The 12,575-nt window shown below is 43.5% G+C and overlaps 1 protein-coding gene across 1 annotated transcript in view; it reads left to right on the top strand.

Moving 5' to 3' along the window:
• Positions 1-12,575, top strand: part of LOC144824202 (dynein axonemal heavy chain 11-like) — a 3,356,387-nt gene that overhangs the window by 2,776,471 nt on the left and 567,341 nt on the right. The window contains exon 74 of the mRNA XM_078683354.1: positions 5,359-5,532. Within this exon, the coding sequence (XP_078539480.1) occupies positions 5,359-5,532 (174 nt within the window). The remainder of the gene's footprint in view (positions 1-5,358; positions 5,533-12,575) is intronic.

Below are 12,575 nucleotides of genomic sequence, written 5' to 3' on the forward strand. Positions count from 1 at the left end.
GAAACTGTCAGAGAAACAGTGATGGTTAATGTTGCCCGTTTCACAGATAAATTAATCTGAGGCTGCTTATGCACCTAATTATTAACAATCATGTTCATCAATAATGGAAAGTTCTGGACAATTGATGATCCTTTGATTCCTGTTATACCTTTACGATTTAGAGCAAACAGAAATGGAGATGGATCAGTAGTGCAGGTTGATTCTCCTGTGTATAGCCTCATCAGAAAGGTTGAATACATAAGTACTTCAGAAACAAGAGACTGTAAGCTTGATTGAGTCCTAAAGAACACTCATGCAGGCTTGAATTGGGAACTGAAACAACCAGTCTATCATATTTACACCTGCCAGATCCTTGAAAAGATTTTTCAAAGGCTGCACAAGACCATCAAGAAACAGAAGAATTTTTGTAGTGTTTCTATCAAGGATTGAGATGCACATTACATTCGTATCCAGTGTCTCTCTTGACCTTCTAACCTAAAAGTTCTAGTCAGTAATACAAGCCACCATATACATAAGAGAAACTGGAAGGATGAGGATGCAACAAGGTCAACATTTGTGAAGCTTCACTTATCTAGTATGCTGTTTGGACTTCAGCTGGAGGGGATGATGACTAAAACCTTTAAGACATCAACAAAGGATTGCAAATCTTTAAGAAAACAATGTCAGACCCACAGCAGTGTTGTGACAGATCTGAACTAAGGGAAATGTGAAGCAATTCTACTTCACACTTTGAAGTGCTGCACCCTGTGTTTCCAAGGAATAAAAGGAAACATGTGGCTGTGCTATCTTGGAACCATAATTTTGTTTAGACCAGAATAGGATGATACCATTTACACATTGAGAAGGGACATACATTTGATGTCTTTAGAGTGAAGAAACATTCTGGCAGCTTCACACTGAAAATAGACTTCCAAAATCTTAGTTGACTTACTGTTCATGTGTATATATCAATATGAATTCCTAAAGAAGAGCCTCCCTTTTGCACCACCCAAGGATTTCAAGGCCTTTTTTGATTTTGAAAATGCCTATCGGCACATCCTCATTCATAGGTCTAAAGGATTTTATGGTTCACAGTCCAGTATGAGCAGTATCAACTCATGGTTCCCCTTTAGGTCTCAAGACCACTCCAAGAATTTTCACACAGGTGATGGCTCTTCTATTGGTGATTCTACAAAATGTGTGTAGATGGTACACCTTTATCTTAGTGATTGCCATTTTCGTGCCCAAATAGTAAGAGGCACGGACAAAGTATGCAACCACCTCTCCTCCAGAAAAATGATGGATTGTTGAGGAGGGGAAAATCCCACATTTTGCCATTACAGGCCCCTTAGTACAATGGAGAGAAGAGAGCATCGTAGTGCTCGCTTAGTATAGGGAGATCAAACTATGGATACGTCTAGAGTAGATTTAAAGTCAGACAGAGAGACCAGCTGAGACAATGGCGGCATGCGGCAGTGTCATGTCTCTATATATGAGGAACCTGGTTTAATCTGGGAATATTAGCCATGCATATTCCCAGGTTTTTGTTTAGTCTACAAAACAGGACAGTTTAACTTCGGCAGGAGCAGTCCTATTTAACCAAACAGGAGCAAAGGGAACTGTGGGCACAGGGAGCCCCTGTAATTGTACGCCCCAAAATGTTACTTTAACAACAGGCCCATGGGTGGATGGATTAGAGACAATGTTAAACCTCAATTTCATGAGGCAGTGTGTTACCGGTATAAGGCACTCTACAAAATGTCAAAATATAGTTAATCGAATAATGATAGATTCAATAATTGAGTACTCGAGCAGGAATACAGATTGTGAATATTTATTATAAAAATTCAAAAGGTGTGGTACAGAGATTGTAAATGTAAATGCACAAAGCTATTTCCATGAAGGCTCTAAAGGACAGCACAGAATAATGTGCAAAACTAGAAAAGGTCTAAGTCCCAAATGAGCAGCCAAATCAATAAGAAAATGGACAGCATCCCTAGTAGCATCAGAAAAACCTGTGCCTCACCCCCAAAATCTTGGGTTTATATACTGTTTTCGTGCATAGGAAAGCATTGCTTTCTGCAAAATGATGATGGTGTTAGCAAAAGAATTATACCTTAGCAAACAATAACACAGTTCTAAAAAATGTCATATTAACTAACTATCTAAGCACTATCTCACTACATGAATATTGATTCACCCCAGTTAATGGAGTTCTAGAGCTGCCATGGAAATTTTAAAAAAATGTATTGCAAAAGTTCAAAAGATGTTGTACAGAGTTGCAATTGTAAATGCATGAAGTTATTGCCATGAAGGCTAAAAGGAAACACAGAATAATGTGCAAAATTCTGAAACATTTAAAGTCTCTAATAGGCAGCAAAATCAGTAAGAAAATGGACCACGTCCCTAGTAGCATCGGAAAGAGTTCTGGCCTACCCCCAAAATCTGGTGTTAATATATACAGTTTTCTTGCATAGGAAATCTTTTTTTTTTGCAATTCACCCTGGTGTATTGATTTATATATTCATATTGATTCTGCCCACTCTATGTTAATATCATTTGAAGATGACAGGAAATCCACCCCCTTCCCAGGACTAGAATGCTTGTGTTCCGGTTCAGTGAGGACCTGGCCTGGCAGTTTGGGCTGGGCTGTTCCCATGAGAAGCAGAGTCAAGGCTGTTTTGCATATGACTGGTTCCAAACTGAGGTGGTATGGTGAGCAAAAGAACGATGGGTTTGGATGCTACCCTCAATGATTGTCAGTGGTTAGACAAATTGAAAACATTCCTCCCATCACCTTTTGTGTGTTTGATGCAGGACAAACTAGTTACAGGAACAACAGCAAACCATTTTGAATAAATGCAGTACATTCAGTGAGCTAGCAGATGGGCCTTGGAAAATTCCACAATACTGTGTTGCTCTTTGAGAACATCTAGAACAACTTCAATGGAAATAAGCACATTGTCTCCGAGATAAGCTTTACTGCTCGTGCCATGCTACCAAGGGAGTGAGCAGGGGTTATCTTGGGTGTGTAACTCCCCTACCCTGACTAGAATAAGAGTCCTTACTTGGAAAGGGTGCCAGCCAATGCCAACTAGAGACCCCATTTCTAACAGCTGGTCACACTGTTTCCTAAAATACAAATCATCAAAACATTATAAAAGCCCCAGATGAGGATATATTGGAAAATTGTACGGCCACACATGAGTGTTCTTACATTTCAGCAAGTCCCTATAGGAAAGATCCTAAAGGTAGGAAGGAGAGAAAATGGGCCAATTATGCAAACATTATTTAGAGAATTACTGAGTACAAGTATGTACAAAACATCATATATGATTAAAAAAGAAAGGAGGGTATATTAGCAAACAGCCAAATTACACAAGCATTGGAAGACACACCCTTTCCTTAGCGAGCACATGAACATGTCCTCATGGATGCCTAAAAACAACTGAATCCCTAAATTTTAAGTGCTCGAAATTCAGAAAATGCTTTCTTCATGGTGTATGACCTCAGCATGTGCAGGAACAGAGTCTGATTTAGAGTTTGGTGGGCAGGTTCCTCCATTACAAACATGTCCCCTCCATCTTATTGGAAGTGCATTACATCCTATGGCACTTGTAATAAGGCTGATAGGTTGTCTGTCATGTTTGTGATGGATTAACTCTTCTGCCAAACTTTTAATCAGGCCCTTTGATTCAGTTGTCACCCTAAATTCTAGACTGGACTACTGCAGTGGTTTAAATATGGGCTTCCTGTATTCTTTTTGATACAAACAATATATTCCTTAGTAGGCTGCAGTGAATTGTTCTGGAATATCGCGAAACAGGATCATGTATACCACGCATGAAGAGTACTCCACTCGCTCCTTGTAGGTGACCTCATTGAATGTAAGGTGAGGTGTCTGCCTTTTTAAGTTCATCCATATCTTTACACCCTGTTGTCTCCAGTTAGCTAACTTTCTCAGACTGAACACCCCACATTACAAACTTTTTTGAGCGTGACAGGCCTTTTTCTGTTCAAGTGAGAAAAGTTGCGGTCTCTGAATAAATGGCTACCTAACATTTATTCAAGGAAATGGTCACTGTGCCTCGTGGATCAGGTATTGCGCTGCATACTTATCTCGAGTGCATTATTGTGAGTAGCACGCTTAAGCAATAGAAGTATGTCAGGTGCACAACAATACCAGAAAACAAATTGCAATAAAACATGTTATAAAGAAAGGGAAAATACAGCATACTTTACACAAATAAAGAATCATCACCAGAGCCCCAAAACGTTTTCACAGCAACCATGGTTGATAGACCTAAATAAACAGGGCCAGGTTTAAGAAGTCACATAACACAAGTAAAGTTGATGCACTGCATTATGTGAAAGGCAAAGAGCAGAACAGCACCACATCTACTAAGATGTGATGCTGTTCTCTTCTCTCCCTACCCTGTCATACTTTTAGCAGCCTTGCACCAACACAGACACCCTTGCGTTGTCTAAAGCATGCATTTTGTACTGGAAGGATTCCTTCAAGTACAAAAACAATGCTTTAGGCCTTTCATACTTTGTATGTACGCTGTGCAATGCAGCACACAAGCAAAGGAGGAAAACCAAGGAGAAATAAAAACATTTCTCCCAGTTGCGCCTGAATGTAAGAGGCATAGAATTTTTGCACAAATCCCCGCCCGTATACAAATCTTTGTTGATAGGGTTTTGCATCAAAAGAAAACCAATGGGCGGTTGTATGGCCCATGCACAACCCATACAATGCCGTCTTGACGCAAAGTAATGCAAGTCAGCGCACTGGACAAATTAGCGTTTCTTTTGGATGCTATCCAACAAAAATCCAGATTTGCTTTGTATTGTAAATCCCACCTTAACACATTGCGCCAGCTTTGCGTTACAAAGCGGTGGAAAATCTGACTCCAATCTTAAATTGATGGGATTAGTGGATGGAAAGGTAGAGGTTATGTGTTAGGGAACTGTGCGGAGCAAGAATGGAGTCTTTTTTAAAAGAGTTAAGTCAGACATGGTTCTGAACAAGCCTTAAGGGAATGGGCAAACTTGCCTGGGCGGCTGCTGCGCATAAGCTTTTGTGGAAGCATGACATATGGACTGTTGTTTATCTTTGTGTATATTTTGTCGCAAGTGGCTGGTTCTTTGGTGCCTCTCACCTCACATTACTAACATGAATATACCACGCAAGGAAAGACTATAGTATTTTATTTTTTTAAAGATCTTGTTCATGAAAAATATCCTACCTATTTTTTGTTATTGTACTACTATTGTTTATGGTTAATTGGAAAATTGAAGCAATGGCGAAGCAATTAATTAAGTCAAAGCTGTGAGCAAATGGCAGTGTTAACGTTTTCTTTAATTTACATTTAACAGTCAGAAAACATCAGATGGGCACATTCTGTAGCCCAGTACCATGAACAGGAGGAAACGCTGTGCGGTGACGTACTTCTGACATCAGCATTCATCTCCTATGCCGGCTCATTTTCAAAGAAGTATCGACAGGAGCTTGTTGATAACCTATGGATGCCTTACCTGAGAAGCCAAAAGGTACTGTTGTTCCTCTAGCTATAAAGGATTAGGTGTAAATATTGCCTTAGTATGAATAATTTCAAACTGCATTTATCATAGACATCCATGCCAATTCTTGGTTCGTACACCATGCTCCATCCTGATGCAATATTTCTGTTCACAGACAAAAACTGATACTTCAAGTCCCTATTTCACCAAGAGCTATTCCATAGGAAGAAAATAGAGCACCTTCAGGCAGTTAATGTCTGGTTAACCCATCAAGACCTCGCCTTATATGGACACCAGCTTTTAGCTCGTGCAGCAGACATGTCAGTGGTGAGAAGGGCTGAAGATTTTGCATGGCACTATAGAATATCAGCATGGCGATTCCTTTTTCCTTCAGTTCTTTGGCTTTTTTTATCTGGGTAAGTGAATTGTGACCCCCAGGAGATTCGTGACTCATTCCTCCCTCTGAATACACTTGGCAGAGAGTTCAAATAATAAAAGGCATGTAAGTCACATTAATCTGAAACCCACAAGCGCTGCTTGTGGTGCACGCAATTGCCAAGTCCCAAACCCTCCTGTCATTTTTAGGTTGCGCCTGCCGAAGGCTGCGCTCTGCGCAGCTTTTCGGCGCAGGCGAAATCTATTGTTTACAATATGGGCTTCAGGAACGTCCCCCGGCTCCCATTGGCTAGCTCCATAAATGGAGGCTAGCCATTGGGAGCCGGATCTGTCCGTCAAGGCCGGACCAGATTCGGGGGCGTTCCCGCGATTTTTTCGCTCTCCGCCTCTGCGATGTCGTCATCGTGGCGGTGGGCGGAGTTTCGTTTTTTTTTTTCTGGGTTTGTTTTTGTCATTCCATGCCGACCACGGCCGCCGGAGGAAGCCCAGGTGAGTGCTTGTTCATAATGTATGCACCACGAATGCATACACATGATGGACGCCCCCAGTTCTGCCTGAGAGCATTGCCCACGTACTGTGGAGTTCCCCAGTTCTGCCCATGGTTCTGATCGCCCCCCCCACACTATGCAACCCCCGGACTTTCCCATCACAGACTCGTGCCCCTGTATGGAGCTGCGGGCGGCGGCGGGGGGTGGCTGCTCCCCGTCCGTCCTGCGCTGACCCCCGGCCACGCCCCCCGTTCTTGTTGTCTTTCCTTTTCTTCCTCCGTTCTCTTTCTGTTTCCTCTCTTCTTCACCCTCCTGCTTCAGGCGTCTTCTCCACTGATTACCTGCCTCATATGTTTCTTTCTCTTCAGTACGTATCTCTCTCTCTTCTCCCTCCCTCCCCTCGTCCCGACTCATTTCCTCTCAATGCTCTCTTTCCCCCGCCTCTTTCTCCTCCCCTTTCCCTCACCCGCTCCTGATTTTATCCCCGTGTGTCCCCTCGGTCCCTTCTCCTTTCTCCTCCCGCTGCTCCCTCCTTCCTCTCTCTGTCTCCCATGGCACTGTTGCCCTCTTGTGCCCCCCGCACCCTCCCGTCTCCCCTCCCTCTCCCCCTCCATGTCCATGTTTCCTCCTCCCCCTGGCCCTCCCTCTGCCTCTTCTCCTCTCTTGCTCCTGATTTTATCTCCGTGTGTCCCCTCGGTCCCTTCTCCTTTCTCCTTCCGCTGCTCCCTCCTTCCTCTCTGTCTCCCATGGCATTGTTGCCCTCTTGTGCCCCCCGCACCCTCCCGTCTCCCCTCCCTCTCCCTCTCCCCCTCCATGTCAGTGTTTCCTCCTCCCCCTGGCCCTCCCTCTGCCTCTTCTCCTCTCTCCTCCCTCCTCCCTCCCTCTCTCTCCCTCGCCGGGAGCTGCTGGCTGGGTCGGTGGCTGGGCTCGGCTGGAGGCAGTGCGGGCGGTGGGTCCCCGGGTGCATCCTCGGCCGGATCCCTTCCTGGCTGGATCCCAGCCCGAGCCCCGGGTCTGGTGGCTCTGGATCCCCTGCAGCCGCTTCGGAAAACTTTCCCTCCGCTGCTGCTGAGCCGACGCTGCTGCTGCTGAGGGCTGAGGCGACCCCCGCGCTCTGAACGCCTCATCTGGACTCCCAGCGCTGGTCTGCTGGCTGCGGCTCTGGTCTGCGCCCCTCTGATCTCTGCTCTTCTGATCTCTGCTCCTCTGATCTCTGCTCCTCTGAACTCTGCTCCCTACTCCTCTGTTGCTTCTGTGCTCTGACCTCGTCTCCTCTGTTGCCTCTGTGCTCTCATCTCTTCTCCTCTGTTGCCTCTGTGCTCTGATCTCTTCTCCTCTGTTGCCTCTGTGCTCTCATCTCTTCTCCTCTGTTGCCTCTGTGCTCTGATCTCTTCTCCTCTGTTGCCTCTGTGCTCTGATCTCTTCTCCTCTGTTGCCTCTGTGCTCTAATCTCTTCTCTGTTGCCTCTGTGCTCTGATCTCTTCTCCTCTGTTGCCTCTGTGCTCTCGTCTCTTCTCCTCTGTTGCCTCTGTGCTCTGATCTCTTCTCCTCTGTTGCCTCTGTGCTCTGATCTCTTCTCCTCTGCTGCCTCTGTGCTCTCATCTCTTCCCCCCTGTTGCCTCTGTGCTCTCATCTCTTCTCCTCTGCTGCCTCTGTGCTCTCATCTCTTCTCCTCTGTTGCCTCTGTGCTCTCATCTCTTCTCCTCTGTTGTTTCTGTGCTCTGACCTCGTCTCCTCTGTTGCCTCTGTGCTCTCATCTCTTCTCCTCTGTTGCCTCTGTGCTCTGATCTCTTCTCCTCTGCTGCCTCTGTGCTCTCATCTTTTCTCCTCTGTTGCCTCTGTGCCCTGATCTGCGCTCCTGTGATCTCTTCTCCTCTGTTGCCTCTGTGCTCTGATCCCCTCCTCCTCTTGGGGTATGTTTGTTCACTGGACACTCATCGAAGGCATTTATTCTGTCAGGTACTGCGTAGGCGATAGGTAGGCGGCGGAAGCAGCATTGTGCTCTGAAAACGTTGGCTTGGATTGAGGGGCACCTTCTGTTTTTGAAGTTTCCTGAAACATAGGCGCGCCTCCTCGCGAATCAACGTATTATCTAAATCCAGGTCACATTAAATACGGTATTTACTCCAAATATATCTACACGATTCACTAACTGTGATTGATTTTGAGGCAGATGAATTGAGATGTCAAGTGTTGTGATACCCGTAGAGCCTTCGTCTTCAGTGCCAATCATGACATGTTTCTGATAATGCAGTTGTTCTCGTTGGAGGCCCCATGGTTATTATTTACAAACATGCATACGTGTGTGTGTGTGTATATACTTGTGAACGTCACATGATCGTTATGTGTGTCTGTATGATCTTCAATGCCTTGCATTGCTGTACGAGTGCCAGTGTTAAATGAGTAATATTTCCACTTGATAGCTGAAATATCGTTTATAGACACGTATGCCCAAATCTTATTTACAATCCTACATGTCCAAACATGACCTGAGTGGAATGAATACTCGTCTTCTTTAGTTAAGTTGTTTAGTCTGCTTAACAATATTCAGTTCAACGAAATTGCTACATCTCGTCCTCTCATAGGCGAGCGCTTTACAAAACGTTGCTTGGGCCTAACTTCGGTGACGCCCTTCCATTGAAGAGCGAATTGTAATAATCAGAGACAATTTAGTGGATGTCCCGTAACAATGCTACATTAAAAGAAATTTTATTCTGTGTTTCGTTTTCCCAAAAGCAATTGAGTTTCGGTATTATAGCGCTCAATAATTGGAGATTCCGTTTAGTTATTTAAAATACAGCTGCTTCCTTACACTCCCACCTGTTAATTCCCACAACAGAGTTAGTGAGGAGCTATATAATAAGAGTGTGTGCCAGCGGACTGGGCCACAGGAAGAATACGCGGGAGCGCGTCTAGCTGTAATCGGACCGACATTTCACCCGAGTCTGCTGCACTTTCGGTGAAAGGCTGAGATTGTAGATATTGGAGCAGTGAGGAGTTATTGTGAAAGAGACATGCAGCCTTGTTCAGGCTGAGTGGGAGCTTTGCCCGGCCCCTCTAAAAAAATAATGTATTTTCATGCCCAACACAAACTCGAAAGTGAAATAGAGCATAGTGGCAAAACATGATTTACACAGGATCACACAATTTGATCAGTTTATTAGGCTAGGAATGAATTCCATGTCTTCTAGTTTGAAACTTTGCGACTAAATGCACCCGTTGCAAATGCACAGAACCACAGCTACAAATTCTGAACCAGCACCTTTAACCATTTCCCGTCTATAGCATTTACATGCTCCAAAACGAACTGTAATTCTACAATGCCTGACTATAATTCACCCCACGATGATTATTTGTTTACAAGTGTTTTTCCTAGAGTCCTCTTTGCTCTGAAGCATGTGAGCACTATAGAAATAACACTAGAGTAATCTTCAATCTTTAGTGCAGTAAACAAACAGTTATTCAACGAAGGATGTGCAATGTTTAGTGCTGTACATATGATAGTTTAGGTGAAGTCATTTTTGCCGGGTGTCTCTGTCTGGTGAGTATTACCTCCTAGCTAAGACTTGTTTTTTTGTATCTATCTTTAGCCAGTTTTCATCGTAGTGCAAAATGCTAACTGAAATAGTTGCAATACAAATCGCATTTGCGAGAGATTAAGCTATTGCCATTGTAAATGACAATGCCATTTATTTATCTGTTTTCAAAACCAACACATAAATAAAAAGTTTGTCATTCACAATGCCAATAGCTCAAACTTTTCCAAAGGCGAAACCGTTGCATTGTAAATGCTTGTTAACATGGTTTTCTTTAGGTTAAATCACCTGCTGAAGACCTTAACTTTCATTAAGATTTATCCTTCTTAATTCTTCTCATTTTTTGGGTAACAGTACAACAAAGAAAAGAAAATCCTTTTACAATGAAAACACTGAGATATGGGTACTTAGTGGTCCTGTCCTCTACCACGAGCATTTCCACCATGTTTTTTTTTGCAGAGTTTTATATAGTGCGATCTAGACCCGAACCGAATCAGGTATCAGAGCGCTTTACATAGCACCAGTTACGTTACATGAGGACGGATACACATTCATTTTAGGCACGGGGAGATTAAGTGATTTGCCCAGAATCACAGGAGGTTTTGGCGTCGTTACCGAGACTCAAACCCAGGTCACCAGGTCCGAGGTCGAGCGCCCTAGCCCAAAACCATGTCTTTCCTGAGGCGCTTGCATGGTTTTATGTTAGCTTATTGTCTGCGGGGAATAATGCTGAGTATTTGGATATATATAATGGAGCTTTTTCTGAAGTACCACAAAATCATTCTCCCTTCCAGAGGTGCACTTGAAAATGTTTTTCGTGGTAGGTCTGTGCACCCTTCTCCGGGTTGTCACTAGAGGTTCTATTCAAATCTTAGATTCTTATTACAAGTACCCTGCATGTGTGTGCTGAGATACCAGGGAGTCATATTCTCAGATTCTGCCCAGTCCTCACAACTAAATTGAGGGATTATGGGTAATTTCATCTGGAACTGGGAATGGCACATGGAACTAGGAATGCTTGGTCAAATTTCTCATATTTCTCCCATTCTTGAGAAATTACGAGCTCAAATCTGCACCCATGTCCCAACTACTTGGAGCAGGTGGTAAATGGCTGTGTGTTGCGTGTTTTCAAGGCTGTGGTGTGTTGGGTGGGGGAGAAGAGGTGGTGAGGGAAGAGTCAGTGGACGTGTTTGCTTATCCCTCAGTTGTGCAGCAAGAGTTTGAGCAGGGGGCCAGGCACAGAAGCTGCCCTCAGTCCCTGCAGCACTGCGCAAAAAACTGGATCCAGTGTCTCTGAGCCTGGAATTACCATGTCTGACATTTTCAGAGCCAGTATTTCTGGAACCCGAAAATTCATAGAATGGTACAGAGCAATCTGACCCCTGGGCATGCAACTCCAGAACACTTGCAAGGAGTGTTCTACTCTTCTTCTTGGCTCAGGAACCACAATAGCAAGCATATGGCATCGGAAATGGAGAATTACCAGGATACCTTGCCCTCCAAATCTGTGCAAAAGTAATACCCTAAGCAGTATTCAGTGTCAGACAGCATGATGTACCCTTGCTACAGGGAGGACATGTCAGGGGACAAAATGAGGCACAAGATGTCTTCCAGCTTCATATTTTTGGCATTTCACCCAACAAGAATATTCCTCTGGCCTCTGAGCATGACATAGTTTCCCTGGACAGTCTCCTAGTGATGAAGAAATTTGTGACATATATCTTACTTTTTCAGAAGTTTAGACTTCAGAAACTAAACCTTCTTAGTTTGTGCAGTGCATGTAACTTGAGAGAAGTGATCCAGCGCCCTGGCTGAAAAACTGTCTCAATAACGCCAGCTATCACCACAAAATTCACCATTAATCATGAAACACAAATAAGGCCCATAACACCAATGAGACAATTTGTGAGCGACTGAATCATGTGGCCTGATTAATAAACTTCACTTCTTCTATTTACACTAATATATACAACTACAGTTTAACTGTTTTCACCATGGTTTATAAACATTTATCATGTATAATCAAGCCACTAATGGCGATTGAATCAACTGATGGTAACTAGATCATGAATAAACAAGACCAGCTTGTCATTTCAAATCTATTTTTTATTAACTTTATTATTCATAAAGGGAAAGACATTTACGTTTAAAATCTTTATTTTATAAGCAATCAAGAAAGCAGCATTTTAATGAGGAAATGAATTAATAAACTGACACTTTCAAAGCAAGATCAAAACATGAATTAATAGCAAAATAACGGTTTCCATTCCCTAAATCTATTTCCCTGTCTGTTTCTCTCATCACCTAAAAAGGAAAAATCATTTAAAGTCTGCTGTCCTTACGTGCGTCAAAAGTCCGACAGCATGTCACGTCAATCAGGAATGGCAAGCAGCAAGAGTTTTTGCTCCACTCCAAAGGTCAGGTTTTATACCTTTCTTTCTAGCTAAACCATCAATTTTTGCATTCTTTCACGTAAATCCGATCCCCTCATTGGCTGAGCCATGTCAGCCCACTGTTAGGTCACCTCCGATTTTGACCATGTTCAGGCTTCACACAAGCCCTATTGTTTCTCGCTTTAACATCTTCTAGCTTCCTCTGGATTGTTACTTTTCCTGGAGTTTCACAAATCACTTCCTAGCCTTGACAGTCATAA

Source organism: Lissotriton helveticus, chromosome 3_1, assembly GCF_964261635.1.
Source record: "Lissotriton helveticus chromosome 3_1, aLisHel1.1, whole genome shotgun sequence".
Classification (NCBI taxonomy): domain Eukaryota; kingdom Metazoa; phylum Chordata; class Amphibia; order Caudata; family Salamandridae; genus Lissotriton; species Lissotriton helveticus.